This window comes from Blennius ocellaris (genome assembly GCF_963422515.1).
Source record: "Blennius ocellaris genome assembly, chromosome: 4".
Lineage (NCBI taxonomy): Eukaryota > Metazoa > Chordata > Actinopteri > Blenniiformes > Blenniidae > Blennius > Blennius ocellaris.
Genome location: NC_137653.1, coordinates 11,998,386 through 12,025,942, shown reverse-complemented (window position 1 = coordinate 12,025,942; position 27,557 = coordinate 11,998,386). Strand labels below are relative to the sequence as shown.

At 41.4% G+C, this 27,557-nt stretch overlaps 3 protein-coding genes across 4 annotated transcripts; 2 read left to right on the top strand and 1 right to left on the bottom strand.

The window, feature by feature from the left end:
• The first annotated feature begins 3,729 nt into the window (after window positions 1–3,729).
• On the top strand, window positions 3,730–13,158 carry LOC308129205 (protein bicaudal D homolog 2-like). The gene is made up of 8 exons (XM_080495020.1): window positions 3,730–4,242; window positions 6,418–6,630; window positions 7,193–7,345; window positions 7,855–8,319; window positions 8,435–9,439; window positions 10,419–10,570; window positions 11,080–11,320; window positions 11,932–13,158. Exons 1-8 carry the CDS (start codon window positions 4,003–4,005, stop codon window positions 11,932–11,934), a joined length of 2,472 nt encoding a protein of 823 aa, XP_080351146.1. The 5' UTR covers window positions 3,730–4,002; the 3' UTR covers window positions 11,935–13,158.
• An 866-nt stretch (window positions 13,159–14,024) lies between these two features.
• On the top strand, window positions 14,025–18,859 carry card19 (caspase recruitment domain family, member 19). 2 transcript variants are annotated; one of them, XM_080495051.1, is made up of 6 exons: window positions 14,025–14,064; window positions 14,441–14,580; window positions 15,091–15,247; window positions 15,400–15,462; window positions 15,797–15,859; window positions 16,026–18,859. In XM_080495051.1, exons 1-6 carry the CDS (start codon window positions 14,058–14,060, stop codon window positions 16,133–16,135), a joined length of 540 nt encoding a protein of 179 aa, XP_080351177.1. In that variant the 5' UTR covers window positions 14,025–14,057; the 3' UTR covers window positions 16,136–18,859. The 2 variants fall into 2 exon arrangements, with proteins under 2 accessions (XP_080351177.1, XP_080351176.1); XM_080495050.1 differs by having other exon boundaries at window positions 15,797–15,862.
• Window positions 18,860–19,197: 338 nt separating this feature from the next.
• LOC308128866 (ninjurin-1-like) lies at window positions 19,198–25,957 on the bottom strand. The gene is made up of 3 exons (XM_080494567.1): window positions 25,770–25,957; window positions 21,149–21,389; window positions 19,198–20,112 (listed from the first exon to the last, which is right to left on the bottom strand). The coding sequence occupies exons 1-3, from the start codon at window positions 25,824–25,826 to the stop codon at window positions 19,976–19,978; spliced, it is 435 nt and encodes a 144-aa protein (XP_080350693.1). The 5' UTR covers window positions 25,827–25,957; the 3' UTR covers window positions 19,198–19,975.
• Window positions 25,958–27,557: the final 1,600 nt, after the last annotated feature.

Genomic DNA, 27,557 nt, shown 5'->3' with positions numbered 1-27,557 from the left:
CTGTTTTATTTCCCTGCCCCACCCAATCTATCTGGTTAAAATCAGCAGTGAAGTACGTTTTTGATTCACGCGACACCCAGCTCTTTCAATTCATTCACTGTGAATACCCCTAAGTGTTTGTTGAAGTAATGTGATTTTGTGCCGTACACTTTGAAGTAGAGTTACACGTTGACCTTCCTTTTGTGCATCCGTCACATCACAATCAAAAGCAGAAATCCACAGATTTAAACAACCACTTGAATTCTCACTCATACTCTCAGCGGTGCCATGGACCCAGTTCAGTTATAAAAACATCTCCATAAGTGACACTGTCATTGGTGGGTACTCACTGTTCTAAACAATCCATTATTACATGTTCAACTTGCATACAGTGTGATGCTCTTGTGTGTGTTTTTTACATGATGCTCTTTCATTAGCTTTTTTTTCAGCTGGAATTGATTTTTATGTTGTACTGAAATAGCTCTTTAAAAGTGGGTGGGGCATAGTTTTACAGTTGGTGTTGATCATGACAGCAGTGTCAGAAATAAGCTAAGTGAGTTGTTGTTTGTAGAAGGTAGTGGGGAAAAAAAATAAGCAAATGTAAGTAGGACGTAAAGAGCAGTACAACACAGCAGTAATAATAAGATGGTTTCAGCTTTTCTGGTTTCAAAAGTCATTTTTCCTCTGCACTGCCTTTTGCTCTCAAAGTTACCATAAACCAACACACCTCAGTGTTCATTTGTGCCCCAGCTGTACATTTGAATCAGCCGTGTAGCTTTTTCTCTTTTACATAAGATGGAGGCCTGCAGAATCCGGTTGGTTGGGACCGTAAAAGGCAGAGCATTGGTTTGTTACATCTCATGTGTGAACCTAAGAACAAAGATTTACTTTGTTACTTGAAATTTTGTATGCACCATATTTCCATGTAATAAAACCCTCTGCATTTGACTTTAAAAGCCTCCAACAGCTTCTTCTTTTTTATATTTGTGTTTATTTCAAACATTGTAAAGCTCTACAGTTTCCTTTATTGCTATGGGAGAGAGAACAGACTAAAGAAGGAATTTTTTAAAAATAATTTCAACAATGAACTATTTCAACTTGAGGATGCAATAAAAACAAAGAAAAGGTCTGAATATTCAACGAACATACATCACAGAACCTGAACACACAGCAAGAAATTAGTATGTCTGACAGCAATATCTGTATTTAAAATGTACGTTTTTATGACAATAAAATTCAGTCAGATTATGTGTCAAATATATTATTTATTCACCTTCAGTTTAGAAGTTTGCCGAGAGATATTCTTAATATTCTGTATCTGACTGCCTGTGACATACTGGTTTCCACGTTAACTTGTATGACTTCCTCCCCTGAAAAAATCCACCCTCTGTAGTTTCACCACCTGGCTTTTTGTCTGTTCCTCCACTTCCTGTCAAGAGAGACAGACAAAACAATTATTACAGTTTTGAAACAATAAATATTGCCAACAGATAAGAATGTTTAGCCATTCATATTCCACCTACCTCAGAGAGCTGTATTTCCGTTTTGCTCCCCTGAGAGCAAATACTATGATCCCACAGCCATAAGACATCGTGTAGACTGAAAGAAAGCACAGCATTGAACCACAGACCACACTATTTCCCCAAAATATCCATAATTATCTGAGATGTAGAAATCCTTGTCACTTTACCGTGATTGGAACCGAGGTGCAACAGAGCCACAAACACCGCTGAACAAAATCCCCAATAAAAATCTAAAAATAAAAAAGTTAGAGGAGTAAAGTCAGACATTGTAAGGAAGATATGGATCATACTCACCAGCGTTTTTAATGATTGCATATGATTGGAAAATATTGTCTGAAGCAACATTTCTAAGTGAAAACTGTTAATTTCTGAAATGCATCAGTGATGGTTACACAATTTGAAAAATTGTGACTGTTCTAATGATGTGATGAAAGAAATGAAAGGTAAATACAGTAGGCCTACCTCTTTTGTGATAAGGAGTGCCTTTACATCTTCTAGTGTGAGCTGGCATGTCTGAGAGGGAACAAACAATAAAAACAAAAGTGATGCTATTCCTCTTAAACAAAGCATCGTTTTAAAATCATAGCCATTTGGAAACAGTGATAAGCACAGTCACTATCTATCTATCTATCTATCTATCTATCTATCTATCTATCTAGTGTGATGTAAAGTATACCTTACCGGTACATATGCCAAACATTTCAAAAGCTATGGTGAAAAATACACCAAAGCCGACTGGCATCCAAAGAGCTGCAAGAAAGAAATCATTTTAAACATCCACACAAACCATGTTATACATTTATAACACAAATATATGACTTTCCAAAAGCATGGCAATAGTCATGTATCATGATTAAAAATTGGGATTATGTCCACTTACATCGAAATGGTCGAAACAAAGCCATTCCACATCCCAGACCAAAGCAAAGTGAATAAAAGTGGTAATACTTGTCTGAAAAAAAAAGTTCAGAATAAGATATTAATGAAAAAATATATCTTGGGACACCAACGGACCAGGATTATTAAATGTAGGTTATAATGTTCATACAGTGTTGGTAAAAATCATATAAGTCGTTTCCGCTCATATTTCTGTAAAAGAAAGGACAGAAGATTAAATGAGTATGAGTGACACACACACCCACACAGAGAGAGAGAGAGAGAGAGAGAGAGAGAGAGAGAGAGAGAGAGAGAGAGAGAGAGAGAGAGAGAGAGCCAGAGAGAGCGAGAGCGAGAGGGAGAGATTTTAATCGGCATCGCCATACATTTAGACAATATCTGAAGTAATAATGTCAATAGAAGTTACCATTGCCACAGGTGGATGCTTCCAGTGAAGACTCAGGTGTTCTTATAACAATATGAGGTCTGTCCACAGGTGTATCTAATCAAAACAGAGCACGTGACTTCCATAAACCTGGTCAGACCACTTTGTCCGGATGAGATAGAAGGAAAGTCCCACACTGGGACAGTTTTTCTTTCACTTTTAAGTGTAAAATACAAGAGAAATACTTTATTAGACACAAAGAAAACCCAAAGATCAAATAATCCTGAATATGTGTCTGCACGGGTTTACTGCTGATTACATTAAAAAAATAAAATAAAATCAGCTCTAAGAATTTTAAAGGGTTTATTTTCCAAATAGTTTAAAAATTAAATAAGATAATCTGATTTTAAGGCGATATTTAACATCTTAAAACTGGTTGAAGCGTATTGTTTCTCCAGTGGTGTGCTGGTCCCTCTTCCGGTTCTTTGGGGTACTACATAGGGTGCGTGAGATTAATTTAATAGGAATATACAACTCTCAGCACTATGTATACGATAATCTATTATCGAGAGAAAAACGTACTCAAATCTATCTATCTATCTATCTATTTATCTATCTATCTCTCTATCATCGCAACAAATATATTGCACTGGCCTGGTGGTGGGAATAATAGGTTGGCTTTAATAAACTAGTTTAAATTGAACATCTTAAAAGACACCATTAGCAAAAGAATATCTTATTATGATAACAGTTGAAGTTTTATTATTTAAACGCTAGATGGCAGCAATGCACTAAAGCTTCCAGAAACTCCAGAGATCCGGGCCAAACTGCGCAATGCATTCTGGTACATGAAGTCTATATACTGGTTGAACCGAGGAGGCGTCGTGATACCGGTATCTGACTTTGAACTCCATTTCCCGGCACGGACAGGAAGATTTGAACGCAGTGCATTGGGTAGCTTTTTCCAATCGATGATCTCAACAGAAGTTTCCTCTGTCAGCCTCATGAAGGGATTGAAGAAAGTGCAGGAGAATGACAAAGCCACCATCTAGTTCGGGTTTCGTCGAAGTCTGGGGCTGAGAAACACGCCGGGTACTGAGCGCCGTTTTAAGCTCCGGCGATGCGGTTCAAACAAAGAAGGCAGTGATTTAAGCGGCGGGTCTCGGTGGTTTTCTGGCCGCTCCTCCTGCTCGCTCAGGGCTGGGTCCCGTTACAGCCGGGAGTCGGCGGCTCGCCAACATGTCTACGGAGGAGCGGGAATATCCCGAGGGGGTCCTGGTGACAGAAGCCGGGCCGCAGTGGCTCCAGGCCGAGGTGGAGCGCCTGACGCGGGAGCTCCGCGAGACGAGCAACGAGAAGATCCAGGCGGCGGAGTACGGGCTGGCGGTGCTGGAGGAGAAGCAGCAGCTGAAGCAGCGGTTCGATGAGCTGGAGACGGAGTACGAGGCGGTCCGCCAGGAGCTGGATCAGCTGAAGGAGGTGACCAGTGACCACCAAGCCACGCACACAGACTCCTGCTGCACCCAGGGACGATAGATCGTCATTATATCTAAGATACAATTAACTCTTAAGTGCACCTTCTTATTGCTTTTAACGGGTCAGTCGAGAATAAACATATCTCTGATCGATTGATCAGACTGTCATTACATTTCCATTGGGTGATTGGTATGTTTTCTCTCATTTGAACCTCACCCATCTCATTTTTTTTGCCATCAGTAATACCCAAGTACCATAAAGTGTCAATCTTTCGCGCTCTGATGTATTACCACGTTTTATTATTATATTTTAAACAGTGGGATTAATATGGGCCACGAGTTTGCATCGCTTCTGGTCACTTGTCCTCACTTGCTCTTGGTATGTAAAGGCTTGACGTGTGCAACATCTGGAGCTTCAGTCACGTTTCAGCCTTCGACGTCTAATAGGAAACACACCTGGCTTTGGTAGGAAACACGTAAATGGCAAACGTGTACTATAAGCTAACTAAACCCAAAATCTACCGTTATATAGAAGTTTTTTAAATGGACATATTAGCTTCCCTGTCCCCACTTTCTAATAAGTTGATTGTATGTTACCCTCTGGGTCCCTTCAGTGTCAGATAACTATGTCAGAGGTAGTGTTAATACACATTGTCAGAAAAAAAAAAAAAAACTCTTGTGTTGTTGAAAGCAGCTCCTGTGTTATGCTTTGATACATCTCACTCCTGGACCAAAATATCATCACTTTAAACCTGCTGTAGTTGGCAGGCCTCGTGCATTCATTAGGTCTTGTGTACCCGCTCCATTTCATCTAGATGCTCAGGGAACTACCACGACAAGGTACACACTCAACAAGTCACCAGCCTTGTCACAGGACTTTCATTATGGCGCTCGGTTAATTCGAGTCAACATCGTATTGAATCGCATTCCTTTTGGAAAAGAAATGGTCTTTGGTGTGACTGACTGACATTTGCCATGGCTGCTGAGATTTCAACGTGTGGGTGAAAGAGGCTGTAAGTCAGGAGAGAAGTCTGCTTCTCCCCTTCTGTTCGCTACAATCTGAGCTTTCTTGCAGCTGTTGGTCAGTCATTAGAGGAACTTCCATCGTGGCTTCTTCCCACGGTTGTGGGCGCTACTTTCTGTCTGTTATCTGTATCTTCTTTGCTCTCTCTTTAATAATTTAGTGTACTTTTTTTTTGTGGCTCCTCAGCTCAGCCAGTGCTTTTCGTCTCTCACACGACAGGCTAAGTGTACCTTCATCCCAAGCCGCGAGGCTACAAATCATAAGTGATAAATGTATGAAACTAGTGAGCAAACGGGAACTGGTGCGTGGTCGTTGAAATTTGTGTATTCTTACTCAATGGCAGTCCTTTCTCAGTCAAAATGAAGAACTGCATTTCTTGTCCATGAGTGAGTGAGTGTATGACTTATGTTTAGTGTCATACTGAGGGTGGGTTATGTCCACATTATAACATTAAGCTGGAAGATGAATGCTTCAGCACCAAGTGAGTCACTGTTTTAGTCACTCGCCTGATATCTCATGATAGTACATGGTTCCTTTTTTTTTTTTTTTAGGTTTTTGAGGGTGATGTTCTGATCAGGTCTCATGATGACTGACCGCTGCACACATCCGTTTTCTGACTGACGGTTACATTACCAGTTTGTATCAGTAACTGTTGTTTTTGTATACTGTAGTCTTTTTTTGTTGTTGTCAAGTATTACCATTTCCAAGACACTGCATACTTTTTAAGGGTTTTTAAGTCACATTTAGGACCAACATATTCGTCAATATTTTATTTGGACTTCTATTATATTGGATTTAATGTTTTTTGAAGTCGTTTCTTCCAGAATTCATTTAATTTGACCCGAGCTTGTAAAGTAAGTCTCTTTTTTTAATGCAAGAAGAATTGGCAATAATTATTTAAATCCGTTTATACTAAACTACATAACAAACAAATGGTTCAAAATGGATTTGTCCTTTGTGACATAAAACCGGACAGTCAAGTCTTGTATAAAGCTCGTGAAAGGAGGTCTTGGGTATTTATGAATGAGCACTACTTGATGAAAAGACAGGTAGTGACTCCGTCCCAACTCAGTTGCACATTTTCTTAAAAACACGTTAATTCATTGGTCTTCTGTTTGAGGCGCTGTCACTATTTCTTTGTCTGTCTGTCCGCAGGCCTTTGGACAAGCACACTCGACTCACAGGAAGGTGGCAGCAGACGGAGAAAGTAGAGAGGAGTCACTGATTATGGAGTCTGCCAGTAAGGAGGCTCTGTACCAGCAGAAGGTGCTTGAGTTGCAGAATGAGCTCCGGCAGGCCAAAGCTTCCCTCTCCAGTGCACAAGCTGAGAATGATCGCCTGTCGTCTATCGCCCTGGAGATGAGAGAGGTAACGATAAATAATAATAATGATAATCGTCGGTGTACAATTTGAACTCTTCTGAAATTCTACTCGTATCACTCTCAGAACTACATTTTGGCCACGTTGAACATTTCATTAATCCTCTTCAGTTGAAAGTCATCAGAATTTCATGTTGCCGCGCCACAAGTGTGAAGGTCGTTTTGAAATGGGTGAGATAAAACAGATTTCACCTCAAGTCTTTGGTGTGGGTTGTGACAGAGTTGGCACTTGTAATAAGGGGGAAGGCCCCACCAGCAAGTTTGCACTGAGCCCAGCAAGGGGCACATGACGTAATGGCCCACAGCGAGTGACACAAAGGATGTCCTCCACTGGGGCTCTCTGCAGCACGGATTGGTAAGTGGACCATGTCGTCGTCCTGTCATCATTACGGTTGCCTGCCAAGGTCTTGGCCCTGTGGTATGTGAAACGCGCTGGTCCTCATTTCGCTCAGACCTCTGTCTTGTTGCAAACTGCCCATCACTGCAAGTGGCGACCGGTTCACCGTTCACACATCATGCATCCTTCATCCTCCTCTTGTTCTTGTGTGCAGAACTCGGACCTGGCGGAGCTGCAACGCACTCAGCTGCGGGACGACATTAGAGAGTATAAGATCCGCGAGGCTCGCCAGTTGCAGGACTACAGTGAGCTGGAGGAGGAGAACATCTCTCTCCAAAAGCAGGTGTCTGTGCTGCGACAGAACCAGGTGAGACTCAAGTCAAGTTGATCCCAATACTCCTTATTGTCTTACCAAGGATTATGATGGCGTTCTAGTTTTTATCTTTCAAACGACTCAAGTTGTTGCTTTTGGTTTCCAATGTAGCTACAAAGTGATTTGGCTATGTGCTTCTGAGGTTTTGGTTTTTGATGCAATTTTAATCACGATCACAAAAACTTTATTTCCAATAATTCTCAGATATCTTTTACTGTGAGGAAAATGAATACTTAAAATGTTATCATTTGTGACATTTGGCTGGTTGTTCTTATAGAATTAATTGCCCATGCTTGTGTTGGTGTCCTGCTACCAGTATTTAAAAATGTTATCTAAAGATAATTAACTCTTATGTCTGAGAGAATTAAAAAAAAAAAATCTTCATCAAAAAAAAAAATTTAGACTTCAAAACCTTCAAACCAAGTCTTGTAAAGAAAAAAGCAGAACTGTGCATGCCGCCTCAACAATCACTTGCCTTCTTATGTTTGTGATCATCTGCACAGGTGGAATTTGAATGTCTAAAACACGAGATCCGCCGGCTGGAGGAGGACTCCCAGTGTCTTCACAGCCAGCTGGAGGAGGCGATGCGCCTGAGAGAAATCGCCGACCGGCAGCTGACAGAAGCTTTAGAGACTATTAAGACGGAGCGTGAGCAGAAAGCCACGCTGCGCAAAGAGCTTTCCCACTACATGACGATCGGCGGCTCTGTGTTCAGTAGCACTTTTAGTATGTCCATCGATAGCCCCAAAGTCCAGGACGATCCCTCCACTGTCATTGAACCCGACAACGACGATCTCATCCGGGGATTTGAGAACGGATTGATGAAAGCAAGCGAGAGCGATGAAGACAACAGATCGGCAGGGGGCAAGAGGGGAGAGGCCTTTAAGCCAGCGCCGAGCCTGGTGGACGACCTGCTGAGTGAGCTCAACATCTCCGAGATCCAGAAACTTAAGCAACAGCTCGTGCAGGTAAGAGATCTGTGACATGCGCAGAACGCAGCATTTGATGTCTGGTTCCATTTTTGGTGCCAATCCTGTTTTGATCGGGTTCTGTTCAGTGAAAACATCTCCACATCTGCATTAGGTGGAGAGGGAGAAGGCAGCCCTGATCAGCTCCCTGCAGGAGAACCAGAAGCAGCTGGAGCACGCCTATGGTACGGTGTCTGAGCAAAAGGAAACCGTCAACAAACTGACTGAAAACCTAAGTGCAATGAGGAAACTCCATGCCAGCAAGGAGCGCCAGTCGGCTCTGGACAGCGAAAAAGATCGGGACAGCCACGACGACGGCGACTACTACGAGCTGGACATAAACGGGCCGGAGATCCTGCAGTGTAAATACACCGTGGCCGTGTCGGAAGCAGGGGAGCTGAGGCAAGAGCTGAAGACGCTGAGGGCGCAGTACGAGGAGTGTCGGACGCAGTACGAGTACGAGCGGGCGCGGCTGGACAGCGACGTGCAAGACTTGAGGTCAAAGTTGTCGTCCTTGGAGAAGATAAGCCAGGTAGATAAAGCGGAGGTGGCTCGTTTGGAGAAGGAGCTCCGTCTGGTCAGCGAGGCGGCGGGAGAGTCGCTCGGCAGCCTCAACGTGGCTCAGGATGAGCTCATCGCTTTCAGCGAAGAGCTGGCCAACCTCTACAACCACGTGTGCATGTGCAACAACGAGACGCCGAACCGGGTGATGCTGGACTACTACAAGGAGGGCAAGGCCATCGTGCGGAGGGGGCAAGAAGGGAAGGAGCACCAATCTCTGCTTCTTACTAATGGACTGATCACCGACAGCGAAGCTGGGAAGTCCGAAACGACCAGCGGTACAGTCGCCACCGCCGCTCCGGCCCCCGAGCACCGCCCGGAACCCATGAACATCTACAATCTCGTCGCCATCATCAGGGACCAGATCCGCCACCTGCAGCAGGCAGTGGACCGCACCACGGAGCTGTCGCGCCAGAGGCTCGCCAATCTGGAGCTGAGCGCAGTGGCAGACAAAGACAAGGAAGCTTGGATGGAGGAGATCCTCAAGCTGAAGTCGCTGCTGAGCACCAAAAGGGAACAGATCGCCACTCTCAGAGCGGTGCTCAAGGCCAACAAGCAGGTCAGAAGATTGCTCCCACTGGGATGTGTGTGTGTGTGTGTGTGTGTGTGTGTGTGTGTGTGTGTGTGTGTGTGTGTGTGTGTGTGTGTGTGTGTGTGTGTGTGTGTGTGTGTGTGTGTGTGTGTGTGTGTGTGTGTGTGTGTGTGTGTGTGTGTGTGTGTGTGTGTGTGTGTGTGTGTGTGTGTGTGTGTGTGTGTGAAATGTCTGCTGTGTCAACGGAAGGATGTCCATTGTTTCAGAAACGAGTGAAACAGAATGCGATGAGGTGCTTCAGCTCACTGGTTCTCGTGCTTCTTATGAACTGTACTTCCTTTCATATACAAAACTGTGTGAGGGTTTGAGTATTGCCTCAAAGTTTTATGCTGTTCCAACATGCAGTCACAATCGTCTGGCCAATCATTCAGGACTCTTTCACAGTGTCGAGCTATATTAGGAGTCCTGGAAGAAAGAAGTGACCCCCCTCCCCCCCCCATGGACTCCTGATCTCAACGTCTTCAGGATTACATGAAAGGGCAAGAGAAGGAAATTCGATTCTGAAATGGGTTTTAAACAGCCTATTTGCAGAATTCCTTCAAAAACAATTTCAAATCGAAATTAAACAATTGAATACAAAGGATCGTTAAATGAATTACTGATGCTGATGCATAAAACTTTTCAACATAAAACAATTTTTTTTCCCCATGTCAAGTGTCACACAACATGTAACATTTGTGGACAGGAAAGGCCCATATAAAGAAGTAGAATACAACAATTAAAAAAAAAAAGTAATCTCATGAACTAAAGTGTTTAAGTCAGATTGAGCTGCAGTCGTGTTAAATTACAGTGTTTGTGCAGCTCGCCGAGGTTTTCTCGGCTGTTCACCTCCCGAAAATGTTGCTCATCGGAACATCGAGTTTCACGAAAGCTATTTATGGTGCAAGTTATTTTAGCGAGTTGAGGTGAAAAGATGCGGGATTAATGCATCTCACTTTGTGTTTAGACAGCTGAGGTTGCTCTGGCCAACCTGAAGAGCAAGTACGAGAGCGAGAAGGCCATGGTGACTGACACCATCATGAAGCTTCGTAATGAACTCAAAGCCCTGAAAGAGGATGCTGCTACGTTCTCCTCGCTCCGCGCCATGTTTGCCACCAGGTACGACGAATACTTTATATGCATGCTGATTGTTTTGTTTTGTAACTCCCAAATCCACGACTTGCTTGCGGTTTTAATTCATGTTTTACAACCTTTTTTGGAGTTTGGGACGAGGTACCAGAAAACAATTGCCACATGGCGATATCGGGGTGAAGAGCACAAGTGTTGTACAAGTTGGCATCTGTTATGGTAAACAAAAAAACAACACAAAGCAAAAATATGTGTGTGTTCTTTCTTCTTCCCATTCGCCACCTCTGCAAAAAAAAATTGTTAGCCCCAGTGGTAGTTCTGCTGTTGTTTTGTGTGTTTTGTGGGAAAGTCGCAGTGCATTGTGGGAAACAGTCTGATGTAACACTTGTGCCTTCAACTCATCCTCCCATCTGGAAAATGCTGTCTGGGGAATGGAGAAAACATGTTTGCAGCAGGAGACCAAAGCAAGCGGCTCCCCCTTCTGGCAGTAGTTTAATCGCCCTTCCTGTGTCCGTCTGGGCTCCCTCGTTCTCTCGCAGATGTGACGAGTACGTGACCCAGCTGGACGACATGCAGAGGCAGCTGGTTGCCGCGGAGGACGAGAAGAAGACGCTGAATTCGCTGCTGCGCATGGCCATTCAGCAGAAACTGGCGTTAACGCAGCGCCTGGAGGATCTGGAGTTTGACCACGAGCAGGCGAGGCGCAGCAGTGCCACAGCAGGAGGAGGAGGAGGAGGCAAGGCCAAAGCAAAGGGCAAGGGAGCCCCTGCCAGCCACCGAGTAAGTCAGGAGCTGTATCACAGAAAGGCTCAGGTCCGTTCTTTCATCGACACTTCAGATCTCACAAGCACTTATCAGTTTGAACACAGATCCTTCCTAGGGTCATCCACCCTATTTCTCTTTTATGACAGAAATATGTGAAGGCTTTCTGATTAGACAGATTAGAGTCCAGAGGGCAGTCAATATTCAGGAAAAGACATTCACACACAACCTGTGACTAATACTAATCATTGTCAGTTGCAAAGTATGTGGGTTGTAAGAGAGAAACTAGTTGATGAAAGCAGAGCTCTTCTCTCACAGTCAGAAACAAACTAGTCATATATTTTGGTCAAATGCCCGATTTTCTGTATTTTCCACAAAGAAAAAATCCTCCATTTTGCTTTCAAATCGAATCATCGCACTGACGGCAAAGGTTCTTTCAAGTTATCAAATTATGATCAAGTATTTCCTACTGACATTTATGTGGAGTACGCCTCACTCATGTATCTCGTATTTTTCTGGCTTTATTACTTTATTGTCAAGTGTATCCCACAAATCAAGTGACTTTTTAAATTAATGTGATTTCTCTCTCTCCCTCCCCCTCCCCCTCCCTCCCATCTTCCCATTTGCAGTAAATCTCTCGAGCCAAGTGTCCTTAACGGAGTTCCGTCAGAGCGTGACAGTTTCCGGCCACCCGTGCTTCTGGTTGCTTCCCTCACATCTTGGTCCGAATCATGTCACTGTTAAGACAAGCACACGTCCCACAGTATTTGCCAAGAGCCTTCTTTTAGAGTGCCAAAACGTAGATATTAAATTCCCTGATGGTGTTTGTGTGACTGCAGACGATATGCATTTTTACTCCGGCTGCCCTTTGCAGTCACCAGTCTTCCAACATAATGCAGCACTAGAACGAGTGAACCGTAGGAAGAATCCAGTGTTTGGATTCTTCATTACACCCTTGAGCACTTTTTTTCGTATGCGTGTCCGCTCTTAGGTGATTCTAAAATAATGCTAATTGTTTGTTATATGGTGTGTATACTGGCTGTGCATGCTAATCCACCAGGTTTTTTGATATTTTTTATGCATCTCAACATATCGTTAACCTTATTTATTAAATAACAAAGTCATAAATGAGGTTTGCTTTTTAAAACCACAGCTTATGGGATTATTTTTGAAATAAAAAGCAAATATATATTTCTTTTATCTGCCTTTGTTGCCTATTGGCCTTAGATTTAGGTTTGCCTTTTTTTTAACAGCTTATGACGACAGGAGAGATGTTTAGTAACAATGTCACCTGTTCAGCTACATATATATATAAAATCAGGGTCCTAACCACATTTGTTGTTATTGTGCTTGATATTAAACCTAACAGAGTTGTTAAAAATTCAAGTACTTTTGTTACAGTACAAATCCTATTTAAAGATTTATAACTTAAGGTCACATAATAACAGTATTCATAAACTTTATCCATTATTGAGAGTTTAAAAAAAATTGTTTTATTACAACTTTTTGTAAAAAAGAAAAACAAAAACGTTTGAGTTGTGATAATAGTGTGTCTGCAGTGCCATTTTGTGACTTGTTTATTGAAGTGCAATTTTCAGCCGTTGCAAAGAAAAGACAGTCGTGTAAGTGCTGTGTCAGAATCTGTTACATGTTGTTGCTCACAGTCGTGGTCCTATTAATGTTACATGTTGTTACTATTGCTGCAGTTGTATTTATTTGACTATGTTCTGACGACAGGATCCGTCATTGTTTTTGTTTGTTTTAAAAAAAAGTCTGAATTGTCTGAATGGTCACAATTTCAAGAAAACTGAGCTGTGGTTAAATAAACACTAGAAATATGTATGATTGTAGGCTCTCTGTCTGATTCCAGTTGTGACTGGTAAAGAAATAAATGTTAAGCTTTTACGTTTCCATGGAAATATTCCCTTGGTTATGTGAGTATATTTATTTTATGAGGAAGAAAAAAAGTAACACTTCATGTAGTTTAATATAAACAAGGGTTAAGCACAAGGCATTCACTGACACATTTCACCAATAACACTGATTGGAGCAGATAACTAGTAGATTCCTCATGGATTTCTTTTGAATGAGGATTGCTGCTATAAGCCCTTTTCCTTTGTTATATAATTTCCCAAAAGATATATTTAAACTAAAGCTTCAACTCTCCACTTGATAAATATTTACCACAATTTTCAAAAGTTACCCGGAAAATAGTTCGACAGCGAAGAAGTCAAAGCTGTAAATTTGAGAATTAATCCCAATAATTAGATAGCACTCCGGGCGATGTTCGAAATGAACATTTAAAATGGGGAACAAGGTCACACATCTTGGATGATCTCCACAGCTACCATTGTGTTCAAGATTCATAAACACTGGTGACACATACATTAAAATACACACATTAAAAAAACTACTTTTCAAATAAACTAATTGATTTTTTTTCATTCTTAACGCTGCTTGAATACATTCAGATGTTTTGAGTTAAAATTGATATTAACTCAATAAACCCCTTCAAATCTCCATTTGAAACGTAATTTTTGTCATATTCATATATACGAGTAAGCGCCTAAGATATACTTGCAAGAAGAAGTTCACTTTATATCATTATAATTATTAATGAATTAATAATGAAGGTAAACTTCAGCCTTGGCTGACATCAGTTTCCATTTCCGGTGAAAGTGACGCTGCCCATCCCTACTGCGTGATGACGACAGAGGGCGTGTCCAAGCAGAGGACAGAGGGGACTCCGTGCACAATGGGAGGTTTGTGTCTTTCTTACACACAAATAAAACAACAGATAAAGCCTTAATAACTTGTTTGTTTGCCACGGGTGTCTGTTGGGCGCATTTCATGGACTTGAGCACGGCACGTGTGAGGTGAAAGGTGGCCTCGGTTTAACTCAGGAAGGGAATCGAATCTTCCCAAGGTTTCCGAAAGTTTCTTAACAAGGCGCCTGACAGGAGAAAGTTGTTCACCTTAACTTTGTTTTAATTGTACTTGCTCTCCAATGAGTGTTTCATCCTAACATTTACGATCTCGCATGTTTCCACACTGTTCGTTCAGTACTGAAAGTACTACTTTGCTCTGCCCTTTTCCCCCCCGTAAATCGCTGCTGCAATTGTTTCCTTTCTCTCACAGACAGTTTTCACGAGCAGCTGACGGAGGACAGCGCTTTCCTCCGGGCTGACAGCAGACTGGACACGGAGCTGGTGGACAAGCTCATCTTGCAACTGAACAGGATCTACCCTCAGATCCTGACAGACAAGGAGGCCACCAGAGTGAGTCCTGCCCTCAAGAGTCACCGTCCTGCAACCCGCAAATAAACAACCTCGTGCAAAGCTTTACTTGCAGGCGGTTTTCCAACGATCCAAAATAAAAGTGTCCACCCTGCACCAGCATGACCCCTATGCAAACTGTGTTGTCAGTAGAAGTGCTGCCTTATTACTTGTATATTAACTTGCAGGCAGTATTTGATGTTTTGGCTTTAAATTCAAACGGGTATTTTTTTTTTTTGTGTGTGTGTGTTGAAATTGTTTTTATGTCTACTCGTATGACCCTTACATAAAACTATATTTAAAATAAGAGTAATGTTTCACTATTTTTTTCTATTCATATTATGTTTCCAGTTCCACACAACTACCCGATTAAACATTTTTTTTTTATTTTTTTTTTTAGCAAAACCACTTTAATACAAATAAGCATGATTTCCATAAAAATGCATTGAGGCATCCTATAGAAAATATTTCACATGTGTGTGAGTTAATATGCCAATACCTTACTTCTTCCAGTTTCGGAACCTGGACGTCCCGACAGGTGTCCGTCTGGGTGAGCTCCTGATGAACCTGCAGGGGAAAGGCGATGAGGCTTGCAGGGAATTCTACAGAGCGCTTCACTTGCATGTAGAGGAGGTTTACTTCAGCCTGCCCACCCGCCTTCGCCTCAGAGGTTAGACGCCAGAACTCCTTCCATATATTCCCCGTAATCTCTGTTTATTGGATATTTTTTGATAAAGTGGAATTAGTTCAAAATATGTCCAAATATATGGTTATGTATACCAACCTGTTTTTAAAGTTTTATTTATATTACTCTGCCTTCAGATTCACTGGATCCTCTTGCATATCCACATATCTGCCAACAGAGATACGTTCTGAACGACAGGGGTAAGACATGAAGGTTAAATTACTTATACCAGTGTGTTCATTTAAGACATGTAGTCTCTCTTATAATATGCAACGTGTTATACATTTCATGAACAGAGGAACAATTTTGAGGGTATCGTTTTGAATAATTCCCCCATATGTACAATGAGAATGATGAACAATCATTATTGTTATTATTATTGACAAGTTTACTGTGTGTGAGATGCACGTCTGCCCAAGTGAATATTCTATGATAACTTTTGTGTCATAATTTGTCACAATCGCTGTATGATTATAAATGTCAAAATATTCACATGTGATTGTTTTTTATTTTAATGTGTAAACTCTTTTGCAGGTCCTTTCTTCTTCATGGGCTGTTTCAGCATTGCAGTTGGAATGGCTTTACTCTATTACTATGGTGGTAAATTATTTGTAATTCTTTGTTTTTTTTTGTTTTTTTTAAATCATAAGTTTTGATACTAGGCCACTGTCAGCATTATAGTTGACGTATATAACTGAAAGCTCATTTCGACTTTTTACTGTTCACTCAGCGTTTACTCAGACAACGTGTTTTGTTCCTGCAGAAGCCAAAGTGTCGGGAGGCAGCTACGGTCTGGGGATGGCTGCTCTGGGCCTCAAAAGAAAAGCTCAGGAAGTCCTGATATGGTACAGTGCAGAAGGCCTCAGGAAGTAACTTCTCCACAGCGGTGCTGCGTTAATGCATGATAACCTGCACTAAAGCACAGCACTAAAAATTCTCCTTGACGTTGTGATGCAATCCAACAACTGTCCTCCAAATTCCTCCATTACACAACCGTCAGCTATGCACTTTTTTTTTAAATTTTGTTACGTTTAAAGAGGTGATCATTCTAGGTTATGTTTAGTATTGCGGTTGCATGTCGTTGGTGTTGTACCATGCACCGTGATGGTGTTAAAATGCATGTGTATGGCAGTGGGGTGGCCTTAGTGTTAAAAAAAAACCCACCTCTCATCATGCAAAAATACCTCAATAATTAACAGTTGAACTCTACACATCTGCCAGATCTCAAACATACATGAACAGATATAATCTTTGTAAAAATTGACATTTTTGCAGAGCTGATGTTTTGTAATCAATCTGTACAAATTAATGGATCAAATAAGTGTATAAAGTCTTCTAAACGGTTCAGTGGATATCTTGTACACTGTGTATATTATGTATAATATATTGATTGTGCTCTAAATTTGGAAACCTGAGATCTGTTTGGAGCCCCATTTGGTATTTTGCTCTGAATTATTTCTCATTTATATTTATATGGGTTAAAAGGGAGAAGCGACTGGTAAGTCATGTCAAGTCACTTAATATGCTGTATTTTTTTTATTCACCAATTTGAGCGTGATAGGGGCAAAGTAAGGCACCATGATGAAGTAAATAATAGCGATATGGTACATTGTTAGCTATACAACCATCCTGTCACAAATAACTTACACATTTTTGCATTTTCAAGGTATAGTCTGTATATTAATCATCATTGGTCATATTTTAATTAGCATCAGCACTTCATTAGGTTTTCAAACTGAAAGTGTGTGTACTTGTGTGAGGAATTGATCCGTTGGGTTTGTGAACATTGTCAGTGAACAGTGTGTAAATATCACAATAACCCACCAAACCAAACACACCTGTGCATACCTAATCTGACATTCGAATTCTCCATTGGTCACTTATACCATGGTATCCATAAGTAGGTTCATTAATTTACAACGTAGCAGGAATGTGATCAGGAAAAGAATCAGCTTTGTACCTGTGGTGCTGAAATGTGAATCGTCACCATTGAGTTATTTTCAAATGCCTTCAAAAGTAAAGACAAATCCTCACACTTGTTTTAGAAACATGGACATGCACTCTGCAGTACTCTGGTAGGAACCGGGAGACTGGCTTGAGAGGGTCATTAAATCTTGAAATCCATGTAAATTGCAGCAGCAGAGAGCAAGAAGCGTGTTGCGTGGTGGTTGGTCGCCCTCTTGTGGCAAAAAGCGACACCACGCCACACAACCCGGTAATGGCTTTAAAAGTCAAACCATAAACCTCGACACTCGCATCTGGACTGAAATAAAACACTATTATATAGGTGGGAACAATGAAAACAATCAGAACCGTAAATCGACCAGTGATACAGTTTTATATGAATGTATTGTACGCAGGGGGTTCACGTGGTAGCTTACTGCCAATTACGTTTCGTCGTTTCGCGCGATGCATCGTGGGTAGGGAGAAACTGACTCAAAACATACAAATATCTGATCAGAAGCTGTACTTAGAGAGCCGAACCAAGTATGAGGTGTTATAGTTTGCAGATATGTATCGTAATATAAGTGTATTGTTAATGGAATTCGGATAGTTACACCATGAGTGATCGTAGTGCTGTTATTAGTTGGTATATATGACGGTGGCCGGAAAGGGTGGAGCGTGTTGTATGAAAGGAGAGAAGGTTAGCACTCCCCTTGACAAGGATGGAATAGGCCCCTGTGGCCTTCAACACATATACGGTTAAGGCACTGCCACTTACTTCGTGGCATCTCTAACCAAGTTTTTTTTTGTGGTTGTTGCTTTTATGTGATTTCTTTTTTTTTTTTTTTTTTTTTTTTTTTACTGCTGTCAACCTTTTCTAGAACAGCCTGTCAACATATGTCTGTCAGCCCGGGTCCACTTGTGTTCGCTATTCTCACATAGATAAGGAGAGGAAGTAAGGCTGGAGGATTCCTTTGTGTCTGTGTTTCCACTGGGTTGGGCAGGATGGAAAGTTTTACTTTTCCTGTTGCCGCACAGCCCACCACTAAGTGCCACAGAGTATTTTTTTTCTACCCTCACCCTTTCTGACAGATCAACTCTGACTGTGTAGTTCAGACATGCTCTTTTTCTCGTTGGTGTTCAGCACGTTTTGTACCAATCCTGGCAGTGATTTCATTTGTGTAAGAATTACAAGCCGATAAAATCTGAAAGCTATTCTGTGGCAGTTTAAAAAAAAAAAAAAAGGGGTAATGAGAAGTCATTACAACCAGGAAGTGCTTCGGGACATAAATATATCATGTCGGGCTTTGTTAAACATGATGTGGAGCTTCATCCTATCACAAAGTATTCGGAACAAATTAAAGCACTGTTTTTCAAAAGTGGAGTGTGGGCTTCATGTGGGACTACATTTTCTCAATAAATTGTTGTGTACAACTGTTACTTATTTCAATAAAGTTCAACAATAGCCAGTTTGTTATTAAATGCCTGTAATCAGTACAAATAGTTTAGCTTTTTTTATTGCAGCCTACGAGAGCGGAGTCATCCTCAAACTGCTGAATGGGTTTCCAGCTCTTCCTTTTTCAAAAATGTAAAATCTATGTAAATCCGAGAGGCCTTCGTCCCTTTTCATTTCCTGCCTCTAATATTCAAAGCTTAACTCTTATTTCCTCAAGGGATGATTTTTTTTCCCCCCTCGCATGTCATCCTCTGGATTTGAAATGCCGAATTCTGTAAACTTTTGCAGCTTTATGACTTTGATGCAATAATGGTGTGATAAGATCCTGAATCTAAATATTTTCCTTTTGTCTGTTAATGTATGCCAATTGAGTTTCTTGTACCGTGTATGTAAAAACATTGCCTGACATCAAGTGGTGCCAGTGTTTGGAAAACTGGGCCTGTGCTCTTTGTACATTAATATTACTGTGTATAAGTAAGACAAAAAAAAACAATAATAAAAGAAAGAAATGTAACAAGTCTCTTTTATTTTTATTTAGAAATATCCTTTAAAATACTAGTCACAGTGTGTCACACAAGAATATACGGTAAGAGCTAAGAAAAGTGTTGGTCATTTATATAAAAAAAAAAGACATATATAATTTAATTCATAAACACTGATAGATGTTAACTTACATGTTAGTCACTTTAAATATTACACAGCAGACTTTGCATAGCACTTAAAAATAAAGCAGGTAAGGTTCACTTCATCTGGGTTGAAACTGTAAACAGGACGTGGCCTTTATGATAAAGCTGTTACAGTATCTGAGCCATGTGATACTCCATGCAGCATTGAGGGAAGGTGAATCCTGAAGGACTTAACAGTATTTTTTGGATCACGCTGAATGCAGGGATAAAGTATTTGTCCGTCTGAATGAGGCACATTTAAAAACATGGAAAAACAAAAACGTATCAGGCTTCAGGAAACTGTTGTGATGAGTTGTGTCCCTGAACTTCATTTATAAAAGCAAATTACCAGGCAGCCATTTATTTTTGTATTGTGCAACCTGAGCATGATGAGAGGTGATGTTCACATGAAATAAGAAGTGACTACTCTAAGTTGTTCATTATTAGTCATCTTTGGATATCCTCTACCACACACACACACACATACAGACACATACGTACATACATGACCATAAAACCTGATCTTCAGAGTACGTCGGCCCTCCTCGAGCCCGGGAAGCTAAAATACAGAAGAGGAAAAGCTCCTGCGTGGCGTCGACTTCAGTGGATATAAACATCCCCCTCCCTCTGTGGGGGATAATAACGGGTTCATTTGTTCGACAGCTGGACTCCAAACGCCGTGATGAAGATGTTGACGACCACGATGATGAACACGAACGCCGTGGCAAAGTTTTCCAAGACGTTCAGCCTGTACTGCATCTTCTGGTCGTTCAGATCCCACTTCACTGTGGAAGAGAAAAGAAACAAGACGGTCACAATCAGCCTGCAGGATGACCTCTGGGAGCCACAAGAGGGCAGCAGAGAGATTTCCTGTCACGCAATCATTACCTCAGAGTATGTCTGATATTAACAACATCTGACAGCAACTCCCTCAGGTCAATAGCTTTTCTCCGTTTAGAACATTACACGGCTCATCAGCGTGAGAATGAACCGTCGGTTTTCAACCACATAAGCTCTTTTTTTTTAATTTTCTGAAAGCCATATAAGGACTGTCAAATCCCTCGAGACAGCTTTTTTTTTGTTTCCCTCAGACTTGAGGGACTACTTCAAAACTGGAAAGAGCTGACTCAGCGGCGCTTCTTCCTGCCGTGGCTCTCAAGGCAGACCTATTAGAATTCTTTGTTAGCCCGAGATAAGGAGGTCGGCCAGGAGGGAGAGAGAGAGAGACAGAGAGAGAGAGGGGACATCGAGGTTAATGATAGACCAAACTGAGTAGTGTAGAACTTTTATCTCCTTGATGTTTGTCCAGATTCCCGTCATATTTTTAGTCAAGGTATCTAAGTATGGTCCTTGATGAGATGTTATATTAATAACAAGAGGACACAAGGAGTCACAGTGGCTGTGACCTTTGAACTTTAGCCACCGAAATCATACCAATTTGTCTTTCTGCGAGAGGAAACTTAAAAAAAAAAAAAAAAAAAAGTCCTCCGTGTTTTGGAGAGATTTTATTAAGAATGGATACACAATGCCTTCAGCGTCCATGGAGCATGGCATAAACATCCCCGAGTAAAAAAAACTTCTACAAGTGAAAGTGAAACAGGCCAGACTGTTAAAACAAAAGGCCTGACTACATAAAGTTAGTAAGATTAAAAAAGAAAATGGTAAAGTGCTATATAGCTCATGAAAGCCGTACAAGACAATATTCTGTTTTATAAAACTGCACCTCATTTGGTTAAGCCTGACATGAATGTAAAAGGGGTAAAACAGGTGAAAGTATCAGTAGAAAGCCAGCTGGAGGTAAACAATGTGAGGCCGCCTCACCGATGAAGATGAGCAGAACGCCCACCGCGATCTGCAGGATGAGGGAGAGGCTGATGAGCGTGACGAGGGGCACAAAGAAGGTGAATCCTGATCCTTGCTCTAACACGGCCTTCAGCTGGGAGGCGTTGGCCATGAGCAGAGCCACGTCCAGCATGCTCTCCGCCGCACTCTTCTTATTGGCATAATGGTTCATGTTCAAGGGCTTCTGCTCTGTCTTCCCGCTGCCGCCGCGGGACGGGAACTGAACACACACACACACACACACACACACACACAGACCGTGACGTTAGTGCGACGCAGTGGACAACACACACCGATACATACATACATTTTAATGTAATAAAGTCTGTTATGGTCCATTTTCATACTTTCAATACTTGTTAAATACAATTCTAACATAAAGATAATAAAAAATTAAATACTTCGCTTAGCAATGACTTCCTTTTTGCTCTTTATGAGTATTGTTGTAGATTTATTTTCAAGTCACCATCTTGTCCCCGTGAGTCTTGGAAAGCACCTTTTAAACCTCTCTGATTAACCTCGACACCAGAATAAAATCACTCAAATATGGTAAATGGATTTCACATATATAGCGGCTTATAGCTGTGGGAGCAGCCCCAAAGCGCTTTACATAGCTCACCACATTGACCCATTCACACACACACACATTCACACACCATATCATCAAAATTGTTCTAAAACAAATCTTCTGCTTCTGTATGGTGTTGCAGTTAAATAAAAAAAAACATTTTCACTTTCACTCTCACAACAGAAACAGAAACTGTCCAGAAAGTTATGAAAACGGTTGAGAAATAGAGGGAACGTTCCGCTGACGTCATGCAGGATTTTACATCCAACATCTGACTGAGAGGAAAACCACGTTTTCACTTCCACATGAAACAAAAGCATGGGATTTCCTGATATTTCCACCGGAAAGCTCCTCAGGTTGTGAAATACCTTCCCGTTCTCATCACAAGGCCAATAATTAATGAGCAACTTGGACCTGATCACGAGTGTCCCTGTTCCTTTATAATACTTGTTCTTTCTATATATGCATTGTTTGATCATTTCATGAATTTTACTGGAGCGCCTCACATATTCTATGATATTTGTGTATTTAAAAATAATTTGATCCTCAGATGTCCGGTTTTGCTTTGCAGTTTTTCATCTGCTTGTTTTAAGAGATAACCGTTTCAAACATTTTCATCCATCCATCCATTGGCTGCAGCCTGCAGAGCTCACTGTCTCGCTCCTGGAGCGTCGGCTTCACTCCACCACCCACTGACAAGTCTGGCAGGTTAATTGGTCACTAAATAAATGTGAATGTCTGCCTCTCTGTGTTGGCCGAGTGATCTACATCTAAGTCCAGCACCGCGTGCAGACGGCGGCTGAATGGATGGAAATAGTGTGAAGCTGGTAAATGGAAATTAAAGCTTGACTGAAAGGGTTTTCATGAAAGAACATGTTTTGCGCCTGTTGTTGTGGATTTTATAGGAAGTGAAAGCAGAACTTTGCTTCGAAACATTTTAGTGTGGAAGTCAAAAAACTGCCAGCTCGTTTTTGTGTTGTTTGGGAGTAACCGGGTTTCTGTAACTTCAAAATGACCTCCTCAGCAATGCGCTGAGTCGGGGCATTTAAAAACAGTCGTATTTATGTCATGTCACAAGTTTCTATCCTCTGCTAGATGACAGGCAAAATTCAATACTTTCAAAAATGCTTTTTTTTCCGGCTTACCATTAATGACAGAATTATAGTTGTGCGACACACTGTTGTATTTGTACCAAGCTTAATATCTAATGTGTTTTAAATTGAGCTGTGTGTTAATTCAAGGCGATACACTTGACATTACTGGATGGAGAGGTTTTCCCTGGGCTGGATTTTAAGTCTACATGTGCACTATTCATAATATATTTGTGTTTATACAGTTGTACTTGTCCTAGAAGGACAGACCCTATTGGGTAAAATAGTATTATACTGTGTTATACTCTGTTCTATAAAAAAAAACAAAAAAAACAATCCCATTTGGTCACAGATAATATCACACTCATATATATAAGAAGTTAATTTAATATCATAAAAGAAAATAAAAGTGTCATACATAAACTATCAACCTGATCAAACCGTCAAGAGATCAGTTATTGTGGAACAAGCATAATAGCCTGTTTTTGTTCATCCCACCACTGAGAGGAGTCAGTGATTAATGGTTCATTTAAAAATAGGGTCTAACAGGAAACCAGGGTCGCTATGGAAACCAATCCTGACAGGAGTTGAGACCAGCACCGGAGGTTTGATCTGGGTGGAGTTACAGCTCAGCCGCCCCAACAATGGCCACCTTGTGCCCAGGTTGGCAGCGTCACACGCTGAGGTCCAGCTCTCCATTTCCCTCCTCCGGAGCCGTGACAACCTGCCAAACCGCTGATGGAAGATGGACGGAGATCTGCGGTGCGCCAGCAGAGTGTCGACAACACGACCCGCCCTCAAACTCCCGAGCTGCTTACAACTCAGGTTTATAATGTTTGCCCATCCAAGCAGAAGTGAACTCTCTTTGTACTTCCTGTCTGACACATTCTTCTTCATTCTTTTATGAACAACAGAGATTTAATAGATGAGAACGTACTTTTAACAAGATATCTCAAAAACTATTGAGCCGCTTCTTTATACAAATTGGTCCATAGAAGAACCCATTACATTTTGGTGGTGATCCAGATCAAAAATAATTGTTACAATAGAACATTTTCATTTTGCAATATATTGTCTTATGTTGTGCTCTTACTAATTACGAGATGGCAATCATGTGATCGTCGTACTAAATATATGAATAAAGGCAGTTGATGTGGATGTGAAATAGGTGTCATTTCTCTGTGTCCAAGTCTAATCTCCTCTGGCTAAGAGTGAAAGAAGGCACTGGTCAAAGACATGTCGTAAATTCCTCACCAGGCAAACACCATGACAGAGGCAACAACTCCAACAGTCACCAGTTAGCTTCAAACATGTTTTTTTTAACAGTGGGAGGGAACTGAGGAAAACATGCCACACAACATGAACATGTAAACTGAAGAGTGCCGAGTTACCACTACGCCACCACAACGCCCACAAGTAGCCAGAACATGACGTCAGTGTCTGCGTCCAGAAAAATCCAAATGGACTTTTACTCCAGTTCTTCCAAACTTGTCAGATAAAGCAGATCTACTGTCAATCATAATTGTAGTTATCATTTATTAGGCCTGAAACTTTGGTTTGTGGAAAAAAAGCACTACATTTGACATTGTTTGATGACTTTACCCATTGAGACATAAACTATTATCCCTCCAAGAGGAAATTGTAGACATTTTAAATATATATGTATATATATATATATATAGTAAAATTATTTGACAGTCAGTAAAGACAGTCTTCTGAGTGTGACAGCAAACATGCTTTGCTGTGAGAGGTTGTGATCAAGTTTGTTGTACTGTTTTTTTAATTCAATGAAACACACACACACACACACACACACACACACACACACACACACACACACACACACACACACACACACACACACACACACACACACACACACACACACACACTTTTAGATGATCGTTTTATATTGCACATACGTTTTTGTCTGTATACAAAATATATATTATTACTATGTTTTTATCATCACTTGCATGGTTGCCATATTGCCACCATTTAGATATTGATTACAATATTTCTTTGGGCATAAATTGAGCATGTTGCCCTCACACAGTCAACTAAACAACCATTGACTAGACTCTGTCAATCATTTCTAAGATTCCCCTACACTGTTTGGACAGCGGGGGCTTTACAGTTGAAAGTAAAACCAATTCGGTTCCTTTATACTTTTGTGCGAAAGTTGAACTGCATGTCATTTCCTTTAAAAAACGGTTTTTATTGCTTCCAATCTGACATTTTCAACGGGATCAGGACTGAAGTTACAGATTAGTAAACTTATCATGCATTGGGGTTATTACAGATAATCCACATAGGAGAAGTGGAGTTTCCACAGAGCTGCTTAACCGCAGGTTTTTTTTTTTTTTTTTTTTTTTGTGTTAAAGGAGTATTGTTTGACGACACCCATTGGGTCAGATTCCCTGATGAGTATCAGTATCACATCGGTCCTGGTTGATCCGGCAGTGACCACACACACACACACACACGCACGCACACACACACACAGACACACACACACACACACACCCTGCAGCCACTCGGTCTCTATCGTCCTGTCTCGTGTGACTGAGGGGAAGCTGAAACCACCGGCACACTTACATTAGCCTTCACATGTCCGTTTAGTTTGGTTTAGTTTAGTTTAGTTACACAAAGCTGAGCCGCCGCCGCTCAAACTGGTTACTTTTGTATTTAAAATAAAATACTGGAAACGCCACTTGTTCTACTTCCTCGCATCAAATGAATGAAGCTGAAGATGAAGATGAAGATGAGAGTGATGGATGTGAATAATAAAAGCCGTGAGAAGTCCTTCTGGAATAACTGGTCGCTCCCTTCCAGCCTGTCGACGCTTGGCCGAGCATGAAGGGGCATTAGTGGGGCGGATTAACATTTCTCAACACGGAGCTTTTTTTTTTTTTTTTTTTTTGCTTTTTTTTCTTCTTACCTCCACATCTCCGTTCGTGTCGTCCCGGTGCATCATTTCGTGCTCGTCCGTTGCCATGTTTCTCTGATCCGAGTGAGGAGGAGGAGGAGGCGGCTCATGAAGCTGCGCTGCGGGAACACGGTGTGTTTATAAAAGGCTGCTGAGAGGAGGAAGAAGGGCAGAAACAGTCCCGGACTACCGCCCCTCCGACATGGGGGTGGCTGTCCTCTGACTGCCGGGGGGACTTTCAAGAGAGGAGAGGGAGGGAAGTCCTCTCACGGTACTATTTAGAATGATGTCACGTCACACGTCGGTGGAAACATGAGGGAGAAAAGTGTGATAGAGAGACGACAGTTGCGTTTGGACTGTTGCAACCCACAGACTCGTTCACTTTACACCGCGCCCCCAGTGGAGACACGCGGTATTACGCGATGGAAAAAATAGACCCCTATTAAACTTTATGAGCGCTGCCAAGCGGCCCCGGGTGCCATAACTGGCCCGCTTCAAGAAATTTCCTCCTAAAACGACTAAGGATACAAAACCGGCCCTGTTTTTTTTTTGTTTTTGTTTCAGATATAAGTGGTGTCGACACTTTGCAGGACTCAGTCGTAACCCAGCCCTGCGGATGGCAGTGAATCCCCCCCCACCCCAGATTACAGAGATCCCTGTCTTGTTTTGCTTTACAAAAATCCAGCCATTAACAAAATAGCTCATTGTTTCAATGTGATAATGTAAACAACAAACCTGGATGAACATATTAATATAAGACATTTCTATACTTCAGTCCAAGTTTTCATTGTCAAAAATGTAATCTCTTCCTGTCCCTGTGCAACTGATCATCTGTCCACTGGGGGTCGCCTGCACTGTTGATGTGAGAGCAGCAGAACCAACACAAACCTGAGAACTACCACTGTCAGGTGATTGCAGCAAGGTGGAGCAGGGAAAGCTCACTCTTTACTTGCAAAACCACATTTGCATCAACTCATACATTGTTAGTGAGTTTAAAAAAAAAAAAAATCATGCATGAGATCTGCAGGAATACAAGAGACACTAAAGGGTCTTGACAAGGATGGTCGACAAAATCACTGTGGAAATTAAAATGTTAGCTTGCACTTAAAAATAATATAAAAAACAGGTTCTATCTTTAGAGATGCAATTATTTATAGTTTATCATGCTCTCACTTTACTGTCCTGGCATAGGTGATACCAAACAGTGCTAAATGTGGCCCCTGAACTGAAATGAGTATGACACCCTTGCTATATAACATTTTAGAGGGTCATCAGTTTCTGGCAATACTAAAATACATGCCTTAATTTATCCAAGGTTGTATAATCACCGCCCACCCCCTTTTTCTCTCGGCAACGAATCTCATATTGGAAATACTAAATACTTTGTTTCTAAATGTAATGGTGTCACAATTGTAACTTGTGGGATGAGCAGTTTAGCTGGAGATTGCTCACAGGGGAAGTCAAAATCTGTGGGTAGTTTTTATAACACTGTTTTGATGCCATGGGAATCTCTGTGATGGACCAGTGACCTCTAAGGTAAATCCGACCCTCACATAGCTGGAACAGGCTCCAGTACCTTCAGTGACTCTGAGCAGCATAAAGTGGAAGATTGATGGTTTCAACTGACCTTATCAAGCTTTACCCCATCCACTGCCTGGCGATAAGTTGCTCATCATGTTTATAAGGCTGAGAAAGGCAACATATCATAAAACTATGATTCAAAATTTGAACTGAATGACCAATGTATTAGACGATAACCAAACATAATTTCGGCACCTTCAAAGGTCAGTGTAAAATGTG